Source organism: Lupinus angustifolius, unplaced genomic scaffold, assembly GCF_001865875.1.
Source record: "Lupinus angustifolius cultivar Tanjil unplaced genomic scaffold, LupAngTanjil_v1.0 Scaffold_2_140, whole genome shotgun sequence".
NCBI lineage: Eukaryota > Viridiplantae > Streptophyta > Magnoliopsida > Fabales > Fabaceae > Lupinus > Lupinus angustifolius.
Genome location: NW_017716549.1, coordinates 1,204 through 12,635, shown reverse-complemented (window position 1 = coordinate 12,635; position 11,432 = coordinate 1,204). Strand labels below are relative to the sequence as shown.

Below are 11,432 nucleotides of genomic sequence, written 5' to 3'. Positions count from 1 at the left end.
ATCAGGACCAAGAGCAGGACCAGGACTAGGAATAGGACCAGGATGAGGAGCTGGACAAGGAGCAGGAGCAGGAGTAGGATGAGGATGAGGATCAGGATCATGATCAGGATCAGGTCCAAGATCAAGAGCTGGACCAAGCAGTACCAGGAGTAGGACCAGAACCAGGATCAGGAGCAATACCAGAAGCAGGACCAGGAGTAGGACCACGAGAAGGACCAGGAGACGCACCCATAGCAGGACGAGGAGCTCAACCAAGACGAGGACCAGGACCATGAGCAGGACCAAGAGTGGGATGAGGATCAGGATCAGGATCAAGATCAGGACAGAGAGCAAGAGCTGGATCACGAGCAGGAGCTGGACCAGGAGTTGGATGAGGATCAGGATCAACATCAGCACTAGGAGCAGGATCTGGATCAGGATGAAGATCAGGATCAGGACTAAAACCAAGATCACGACCAAGCCTAGGACTAGGACTAGGTCGAGGACCACGATTAGGACGAGAATAAGGATGAGGACGAGGATGAGGATCAAGATCAAGATTAGGACCAAGATCAAAAGGTGGACCAAAAGCAGGTCGAGGACCAAGAGCAGGAGGAGGAGAAGGATTAGGATGAGGATGATGATCAAGATCAGGAGAAGACCCAGGACTAGTTACAGGACAAAGACCAGGATCAGGAGCACGAGGAGGACCACGACCAGGAGCAAGACTAGGAGTAGAACCAAGATCAGGACCAAGAATAGGATTAGGATAAGATGAGGATCAGAATCACGATCAAGATCAGGATCACAATTACGATCAGGATTAGGATGAGGATGAGGATTAAGATCAAGATGAGGATGATGATCAGGATCAATATCTATAGCAGGATCAAGACCAAGACCAGGACGAGGATCGGGACCAAGACTATGACGTAGACCAAGACCAGGACCATGACTAGGATTAGGAGCAGGACCTCGACGAGGAGCAGGGCCAAGACCAGGACCAGGACTAGGATCAGGAGCAGGACCTGGACGAGGAGTAGGACCAAGACTAGGAGCAGGACCAAGAGCAGGACCAAACTAGGATTTGAGCAGGACCAGGACTAGGACTAGGATGAGGATGAGGATGAGTATGAGGATGAGTATGTGGATGAGTTTGATGATGAGGATGAGGATGGGGATCAGAATTAGGATCATGATCAAGATCAGGAACAAGATCAGGATTAGGATGAGGATTTGGATTTGGATGAGGATCATGATCAGGATCAGGATTAGTAGCAAGAACAAGACCAGGATCAGGATCAGGACCAGGACCTGGACTAGGACCAAGACTAGGACTAATTGTAGGACCAGGACCTAGAGCAGGATCATGATAAGGATGAGGATGAAGATAATAAACAGGATCAGGATTAGGATCAGGACCAGGATCAGGAGCTGGACCAGGAGAAGGAATAGGAGCTGGACCAGGAGAAGGACTAGGAGTAGGACCAAGAGCAAGGCTAGGACTAGGTCCAAGAGCAGGAGGAGGAGCAGGATCAGGATCAAGATCAGGATGAGGATGACAAAGAGAATTAGGACTAGGACTAGGACCACATGACCAAGACCATGACCAGGACCAGGACCAAGAGTAGGACCAAGACCAGGAGCAGGATCAGGAGCAAGAATAAAAGAAGGACCAAGACCAGAAGTAGGACAAGGAGCAAGACCAGGAGTAGGACCAGGAGCAAGACCAGGAGCAGGACTAGGAGCAAGACCTAGAGTAGGACCAGGAGCAAGACCAAGAGCAGCACCAGAAGTAGGACCACGAGCAGGAACAGGACCAGGACCACGAGCAGGACCAGGAACAGGATGAGGATGAGGATCAAGAATAGGACCAGGACCATGACAAAAAGCAGGATCAGGATCAAGACCAGGATCAAGATGAGGAGGAGGGCCAGCAACAGGACCAGGAGCAGGACTACGAGAAAAAACAAGAGCAGGACCAGAACCAAGAGTAGGACAAGGAATAAGACCAAGACGAGGAGCTGGACCACGAGTAGGACTAGCAACATGACATCGAGGAGGACCACGACCACGACCAGGAGCGGGACTAGGAGTAGCACCAGAACTACGATAAAGAGTAGGGATCAGGATTAGGATAAGATGAGGATCAGGATTAGGTTCAAGATTAGGATCACGAGTAGGATTAGGATTAATATGAGGATTAGGATCAGGATGAGGATGACGACTAGGATTAGGATCAGTAGCAGGATCAAGACCAGGATCAGGACGAGGATCAGTACCATGACTATGACATGGACCAGTACCAGGACTAGGACTAGGATCAGGAGCAGGACTTGGAGCAGGACTTGGAGCAGGACCAGGACCAAGACTAGGAGCAGGAGTAGCACCAAGAGCAAGACCAAGACCAGAACTAGGACTAGGAAAAGGACCAAACCAGGACCAGGATTAGGACCAAGACCGGCATCAGGACCAAGACCAGGATGAGGATGAGGATGAGGATGAGGACGAGGATGAGGATGAGGACGAGGATGAGGATGAGGACGAGGATGAGGATGAGGACGAGGATGAGGATGAGGACGAGGATGAGGATGAGGACGAGGATGAGGATGAGGACGAGGATGAGGATGAGGATCAGAATTAGGATCAGGATCAAGATCAAGATCAAGATCAAGATGAGGATCCGGATCAGGATGAGGATCAAGATCAGTAGAAAGATCAAGACCATGATCAGGACTAGGACTAGGACCTAGACTAGGAGCAAGACTAGGACTAGGAGCAGGAGCATGAGTAGGAGCAGGACGAGAACTAGGACTAGGAGCAGGAGCAGCAGTAGGAGCAGGACGAGAACCAGGACCTGGACTAGGAGCAAGACCAAGACCAGTACCATGATCAGGATTAGGATCAAGCTCAAGATGAGGCTAAGGATCAAGATTAGGATTAGGATGAGGATCAAGACCAAGATCAGGATTAGGATCAGGATGAGGATGAGGATCAGGACTAGGATCATGACCAGGACCAGGACAAGGAGTAGGACTAGGACTTGGAGCAGGACTAGGATAAAGATTAGGATGAGGATGAGGATGAGGGTGAGGATGAGGATCAGAATTAGGATCACGATTAGGATCAAGATCAGGATCAACACCAGGATCAAGAGTTGGACCAGGAAAAGGACTAGGAGCACGACTAGGACACGAGAATGACCAGGAGCAGGACTAAGAGTAGGACCAGGAGAAGGAGGAGGAGTAGGATAAGGATCATGATGAGGATGACGATGAGGATCAGGACAAGGACCACACGACCAGGACCATGACCAGGACAAGGACCAAGGATAGGACCAAGACCAAGAGCATGATTAGAATCAGGAGCAAGATCAGGATCAGGGTAGAATCGGGAGGAGGATCAGGAGCACAATCAAGAGTAGGACCAAGACCAGGAGCAGTACAAGGAGCAAGACCAAGAGCAGGACTAGGAGCAAGACCAAGAGTAGGACTAGGAGCAAGACCAGGAGCAAGAACAAGACCAAGACCACGAGCCGCACCATGAGCAGGATCAAGAGCAGGAATAGGACCAGGACCACGAGAAGAACTAGAAGAAGGACTAGGAGCATGATGAGGATTAGAATGAGGATTAGGATCAAGATCAGGACCAGGAGAAGGACGAAGAGTAGGATTCGGATCAAGACAAGGAGAAGGACCAGGAGCAGGACCAGATGTAGTAGCATGACCAGAACGAGGAGCTGGGCCACGAGTAGGACTAGGAGAAGGACCACGAGGAAGACCAGGACCAGGAGTAGCACCAGGACCACGAGGAGCACCAGGACCACGAGGAGCACCGAGACAAGGACAAAGAGTAGGATCAACATCGGGATCAGATGAGGACTAGGATCACGATTAAGATGAGGATGATGATTAGGATGAGGTCGAGGATCAGGGCAAGGATGAGGATCAGGATGATGATCAGGATTAGTAGTAGGATGAACACTAGGATTAAGACCAGGACAAGGATCAGGATCAGGATCAGGACCAAGACTATGATGTTGACCTGGACCAAGAATTGGATGAGGAGCAGCACCAGGACTAGGACTAGGACCAGAAGCAGAACCATGAGGAGGACCAAGACTAGGATTAGGAGTAGGACCAAGACCAGGACTAGGACCAGGACGAGGATGAGGATCAGGACGAGGATGACGATGAGGATGGGGATGAGAATGAGTACGAGGATGAGGATGGGGATCGGAATCAGGATCAAGATTAAGATCAAGATTAGGACGAGGATCAAGATGAGGATCTGGATCAGGATGAGGATCATGACCTAGATTAGTAGCAAGATCAAGACTAGGATCAGGACTAGGACCAAGACCAGGACCAGGACAAGGACTAGGAGTAGGACTAGGAGTAGGATCAGGAGCATGAGTAGGAGCAGGAGTAGGAGTAGGAGTAGTAGTAGGAGAAGGAGCAGTAGTAGGAGTAGAAATTGGAGCAAGACTAGGACTAGTACCAGAACTAGGAGCAAGACCACGACAAGGACCAATATCACGATAAGGATGAGGATCAGGGTCAAGATGATGATGAGGATCAGGATAACATTAGGATGAGGATTAGGATAAGGATCAGGATTAGGATCAAGATCAGGATGAGGATCATGACCAGGACCAAGAGCAGGACCAGGATAAGGATGAGGATGAGGACGAGGATAATGATGAGGATGAGGATCAGAATTAGCACCAGGATATGGACCAAGATGAGGATCAGGACTACACGACCAGGACCATGACGAGGACCAGAAGCAGGAGTAGCACCATGATCAGGAGTAGGAACATGATCAGGATCATGAGCAGGACCAGGAGCATGATCAGGAGCAGGATCAAGAGCAGGATCAGAAGTAGGATCAAGAGGAGGACCAAGACTAGGAGCAAGATCAGGATCAAGAGCAGGACCATTAGTAGGATCAAGAGCAGGACTAGGATGAGGATAAGGACCAGGACCAGAACCAAAATGAGAATGAAGATCAGAGTCAGGATGAGGATCAAGATCAGGATCAGGACTAGGATTAGGAGCTGGACCCGAACTAGGACCAGGAGCAAGACCGAACCATGAGCAAGACTAGGAGCAGGAGCATGATGAGGATGAGGATGACGATGGCGATGAGGATCAGGATCAGGACCAAGATCAGGAGCAGGACCAGGACCAAGAGCATGAGTAGGACCAAGACCAAGAGCAGGAGCATGATTACGAGGAGGAGAAGGATCAAGATCAATATTAGGATGACGATTAGTATTAGGATCAGGACGAGGACCGAGACCATGACTAGGACCAAGAGCAGGAGTAGGACCATGAGTAGGACCAGGATGTGAAGCAGAATCAGGACCAGGATTAGGATCAGGATCATGATGAGGATGAGGATGAGGATGAGGACCTTGATTAGGATCATGATGATGATGAGGATGAGGATCAGGATTAGGATCCGGATCAGTATCACGACTAGGACTAGGACCAGAATCAGGATGAGGATGAGGATCAGGATAATGATCAGTATCAAGAATCAGAGTCAGGATCATGATCAAGATCAGGATCAGGACCAGGATCAGGATCTAGACCAAGACTAGGAGCAGTACTAGGACCACGAGCAAGACTAGGACTAGGACCAAGAGCAAGAGGAGGAGCACAATGAGGATGAGGATGAGGATATGGATGATGATGAGGATCAGGTTCAGGACCAGGACCACAACCAGACCAGAACCAGGACTATGACTAGGAGCATGAGCACGACTAGGACAAAGACAAGTAGCAGGATTACGAGCGGGATCACGAGCAGAATTAGGAGCAAGAGTGGGACATGAGCTAGACCAACAATAGGACCAGGAGGAGGACTAGAACCAGATCCAAGACTAGGACCTCTAATAGGACCATGACCAAGAGCTGGACCAAGTGTAGGACCAGGAGTACGACTAGGAGCAGGACCAAAACTAGGACCAAGGTTAGGCGAAGACTAGGAGCAAGACCAGGCGAAGACCAGGACTAGGACCACGATTAGGATCAGGATTAGAATCAAGATGAGGATGAGGATCAGGATGAGGATCAAGATCATGATGAGGATAAGGAGCAAGATCAGGATTAGGAGTAGGACCAACATCAGGATCAGGACCACAATGAAGATGAGGAGCAGGAGCAGGAGCAGGATATGGAGCAGAAGCACAACAAGGAGCTAGACAAGGACCAAAAGGAGGATCAGGATTAGGATGAGGATTAGAATCACGATCAGGATCAATATCAAGATCAGGATTAGCACAAGGTTCATGAGCTGGACTAGGAGTATGACTAGGAGCAATACCAGAACAAAGACCGGGAGCAAGACTAGGAGGAGGACTAGGAGCAAAGACCACGAGCAGGACCATGAGCAGGATCAGGAGCAAGACTAGGAGCAGGACCAAGAGCAGAACCAGGTGCAGGACAAAGAGCAGGACCAAGACGAGGACGAGGACTAGGGTCAGGAGCAGGACCAGGATTAGGATAAGGACTAGGACCAGGAGCAGGACCAAGAATAGGACCAGGAGCAGGGGCAGGACCAGGATTAAGAGCACGACTAGGAGCAGGAGCAGGATTAGGACCAAGACTAGGAGCAGGACAAAGACAAGGACCACGATCCAGATCAGGATTAGGATTAGGATTAGGATAAGGATGCGGATTAGGATGAGGATTAGGATGAGGATCAAGATTAGGATCAGGATAAGCATCTGGACAAAGATCATAACCAAGAGTAGGACTAGGTCCAAGAGCAGAACTAGGATGTGGAGCAGGACCACGATCAAGATCAAGACTAGGATCAGGAATAGGACTAGGAGGAGGACCATGACCAAGAGTATGAGCAAGATCAGGAGCAGGACCAGGAGCACAACTAGGACCAGGAGGATCAAGATGTTGATGATGATGAGGATTATGATAGGGAGCAGAACCACGAACAGGTCGAGGAGGATCAAGATGATGATGATGATGATAATGAGGATTAGGACCAGGACCAGGACCAGGACGTGGTGCAGGGCCAGGACCAGGATAAGGAATAGGATCACGATTAGAATCATGATGAGGATGATGATCAGGATAAGTATTAAGACCAGGACTAGGACTAGAATCAGGATCATGATGAGGATGAAGATTAGGATCATGATTAGTATCAGGACTAGGAGCAAGACCAGGACCTGGACCAAGACCAGGAGCAGAAGCACGACTAGGACCACGACCTGGACTAAGACTAGAACTAGGAGCATTATTAGGAGTAGGACTAGGACCAGGAACAGGACAAGAACCGGGACGAGGACCAGGACTAAGAGCAGGATCAGGACCTGGACCACGACTAGGATAAGGATCAGGGTCAGGATGAGGATGTGGAAAGGATCAGGATTAGGATGAAGATCAGGATTAGGGTCAGGATGAGGATCAAGACTATGACCAGGACTAGGATCAGGACCAGGAACAAGAGTAGGACCATGACCATCATCATGACCATTACCAAGACAAGAACAAAGAGCAGGACTAGGACTTGAAGTAGGGCCAGGATCTGGAGCAGGACTAGGACCACGATTAGGATCAGGATGAGGATGAGGACAAGGATGAGGATCAGAATTAGGATTAGGATTACGATCAAGATCAGGATCAGGACTAGGATCAGGAGCTAGACTAGGAGCAGGATCAGGATCAGGACAAGGACCAAGATCAGGAAGGGGAGGAGGATCAAGATCAGGATCAGGACAAAGATCAGGAGCAGGACCATGAACAAGACGAGGACGAAGACCAGAACCATGATCTGGATCAAGGTCAAGATCAAGATGTGGATGAGGACCAAGATCAATGTTAGGACCATGACCTGAACCAGGTCCAAGACTAGGACCATAATCAGGAGCCAGAGTAGGTCCAAGGCTAGGACCAGGAGCAAGACTAAGAGTAGGACTAGGAACACGATCAGGCTCAAGATGAGGATGACGAACATGATGAGGATCTGGATTAAGATCTAGATGAGGATCAAGACCAGGACCTGGACTAGGATCAGGACCATGACCAGGAGGAGGAGCATGACCAAGACGAGGAGCAGGAGTAAGAAAAGGAGAGGATTAAGAGTAGCACGAGGAGCAAAATCAGGAACAGAATCATGAGCAAGACCATGATGAGGATAAGGAGCACGACTAGGAGTAAGGCGAGGAGCACAACCAGGATCATGATGAGGATGAGAATCAGGATCAGGATGAGGATCAGCATCTGGATCTAGATTAGGAGCAAGATCACGACCACGAGTAGGACCAAGACTAAGAGCAGGATCAGGAGCACGACTAGGAGTAGGACCAAGACCAGGAGTAGGATGAGGATGACGATGAGGATCAGGATCAGGACTAGGACCACGACTAGACCATGACCTAGACAAAAGTTAGGAGCTTGAACAAGACAACGAGCAGAACCAGGATCGGGAGCATGATCAAGATCAGGACTAGGAGCAACATTAGGAGAAGGATCAGGACCAAGACGAGGAGGAGGACAAGGACCAGGCGAAGACCTAAACCAAGACCAGGATAAGGATCAAGATCAGGCTCATGATCAGGAGGAGATTCAGGATCAGGTTGAGGATTGTGAACACTCAATTTTGTCCGGCTCATTTACAAAAATATAAATGAAATTCAAAAACCACAAAAAATTTGAAAAGTGCATTTTAGATGTCCCAAAACTAGTTTTATCTTCAATTATTTAATTACCAACTATTCCAAATTCAATTAGTAGTTTCAATTTCAAGAAAAACACATTTACTTGTATGATTCTTATCGCAATTATAAAGATCCGTTTACAAACTTATAAGCAATGAACAGGTAACATAAAGAGTGGAAAGTTTCAAACTTTCTATCTGTCATCACTTCAACGTGTAGTATGGTCATGTTTGCTTTCATAATAAGATTTAAATCTCATATAAGAAGTAATTGTCCATGCATTAAATTCATCTTCTTACATAGTTTCTTTAACCCACCAATGATTTCCTACTTTTTACTTTATTTTTCCTCATTGAATCTTCTGTAACCCTCTACTTTATTCCATGTTTTTTATTTCCATGAAAAACTGAAACAATCCAATCTAATTCAAGAGACATTATTACACATAAGAGTAAGCTCTTCACCACCCAATTTTATTCTATTACGGAGCCACTTTTAATATTATTGTATCCGTTATATACTTCACTAATAGCTATAAAGAGCAGAGGAAAATGAGGTGACGAGGGTTTATTTTTCTACACTATCCTCATCCTCCAACCACCAACAATCTCTTTACATTCAACATATGTCCATCAAAAATTTTAATGCTCAATTCAAAAGCACCAATATAAAAGAGAACAAGTAAAAAAGCAAAAGTGATTCTCTGCTCTCCCTTTAGTTGTTCTTAAACACAACTCCTAAACATACATAAACTCATTGATCATTCTTCTTCTTCTTATTTAGCCTCATATCCTTTCTTCTCACCCTTGCTCCTCAAGCACTACCTTATCAAGTAGGTTGCTGCACAAATAAACCAGAAAATCATTCCATAGGAAAGTCACTTTCATCATGTCCATAATAAGCTAGTCTTCATCTTCCTTAACCTATAAAGATAGACCATTCAGTAATGAGATTTTATGTTCTCGATACAAAGAGAACAAACTATCATATACCAAATATATTCATAAGCTATCTATCGTAAGCATCATATAAACAACCAGAGAGCATACCAACCACGAGTAACCGGAAAGATGTCATAATTAGGAGATATTTCTACATCATAGGCATCACAAACCAGAAGGACAAGGACATACACATCATACAATAACCAAAAGCATATACTCAGGTAAGCATCCAAATCGTAATAATGTTGTGTTGTGAACATATCCTATTTTATGCGATTATTCATATTGGGTTGGTTTCAGCAGAAGGTATATTTACTTAAAGTAAGAAAACGAAACAGAATAAAGTATAAGGGGTGTTGTTATAACTATAAAGCAAGATAAATATGACTTATGTCCAGGTTAAGTTTTAACCAAACCTATTCCTAATACATACAAACCATTCCATAAAGATTACATATACCCATGCCGGTTGGATGCATATGATAATCACAAAGCAATCTTCTCGGTTTGTTCTCAATAGATTAACATTCAACCTTATTGTCATATGCATGTCACCCCTTAATTTAAGCATTGAAAAATACATAAAAGCAAACGGAAAGAAGGTAAGATACCTTACTGGTTACTTTAGCCTCGCGACTTATGGCTCCAATGGGCTCATCCTTCACCAATTACCGCAATCCTGGCGTTTGGGGATCTTATGAATCCTTGGAACCTCACTATCTCATCCTACCGTCTTCGGGCCTTTTTTCGGTTCACGTAACCAAAAAGAAATGCATTAAGTCACGATCTAACAGCAACCAAAGGCAATCGGGTAAGAACATAAATTGTAGAAGGATATGAGTCTACCCTCATCGAACCAAATGGAAACAAAAAAGGGGACTTAGAGAATCCCCACCCCCTTTACTGTTAGAGACACTGAGAGGAGTAGAGAGGATGAGAAAATCCGATCGTGAATAACCCCTTCCATCTATAAAGAGTCGCGATCCGAATCGCAGATCATCGCCAATAAATAAGGGAAGAAGGGAGAGGAGATACCAGTAGAGGTAGAAGCCGGAGTTGAACCACCGGCAGCGCGCGGACCTACACCATGAGGATGAAATGAGGTGGTGAGAAGAAGAATTGAGGGTTAGGGATTCAAATTCCCTTCTCCTCTTGTAGTTAAAAAGGGGGACCCCTTTTTTAGGGATTTCATTCCCTAGTGATTCTCCAGCACGTGAAAAATGGGAAGGGATAACCCATTTTCTCTTCCCTTTAATTAAAATCCTTCCATTTTTTTGTTTATTTATTTCTATGTTTAAACAATTTCCTTACATATATTTTGTTATTTCTAACATTTAATTGTTGCTAATCTTCTATGTAAATTCAAACTATTCCTAACATAATATTGGATCCTCTATGCTTTTAAGTAGTGGTTTCAATTTATTAGCAAAAAATAATAATAGCATTTTTTATCTAAGTAATGATTAGTTTTCAAAGTCTATTTATTTTAACTAAGTCTACAATTAGAACATTTTACTATGACAAAAAAGACTACTAATAGAATCACATGAAAATTTTTATAAATGCTTTTGATACAATTTTGGGAGTTAGTCAAAGATGGAGAGAAGGTCGCCCCTGAGGCCTCTTTCTTCTCCCATCATCTTCGAAAGGTCGCGCTACGCCGTTTCTTTTCAATCGATTAAATCTCAAAATCAATGTAGTTCCATTTTTTCATAACAAAATAAAAAACTTTTTCTATAACAAACAAAACTTGCAAAATATATATTTTTGACTAAAAAATATATTTTCTGTAAGTACACTCAACCAATAAACTATTTTCT

At 45.7% G+C, this 11,432-nt stretch overlaps 2 protein-coding genes across 2 annotated transcripts; both read right to left on the bottom strand.

Annotated features, from left to right (window-relative positions):
- Positions 1 to 247: 247 nt before the first annotated feature.
- On the bottom strand, positions 248 to 2,446 carry LOC109337153 (tetra-peptide repeat homeobox protein 1-like). Its single transcript, XM_019574064.1, has 5 exons — positions 2,412 to 2,446; positions 1,578 to 2,086; positions 1,270 to 1,335; positions 876 to 1,007; positions 248 to 408 (listed from the first exon to the last, which is right to left on the bottom strand). Exons 1-5 carry the CDS (start codon positions 2,444 to 2,446, stop codon positions 248 to 250), a joined length of 903 nt encoding a protein of 300 aa, XP_019429609.1.
- A 3,901-nt stretch (positions 2,447 to 6,347) lies between these two features.
- LOC109337152 (basic proline-rich protein-like) lies at positions 6,348 to 8,896 on the bottom strand. Its single transcript, XM_019574063.1, has 7 exons — positions 8,859 to 8,896; positions 8,100 to 8,386; positions 7,618 to 8,010; positions 7,429 to 7,536; positions 6,777 to 7,321; positions 6,734 to 6,744; positions 6,348 to 6,594 (listed from the first exon to the last, which is right to left on the bottom strand). Exons 1-7 carry the CDS (start codon positions 8,894 to 8,896, stop codon positions 6,348 to 6,350), a joined length of 1,629 nt encoding a protein of 542 aa, XP_019429608.1.
- Between the last annotated feature and the right edge of the window lie 2,536 nt (positions 8,897 to 11,432).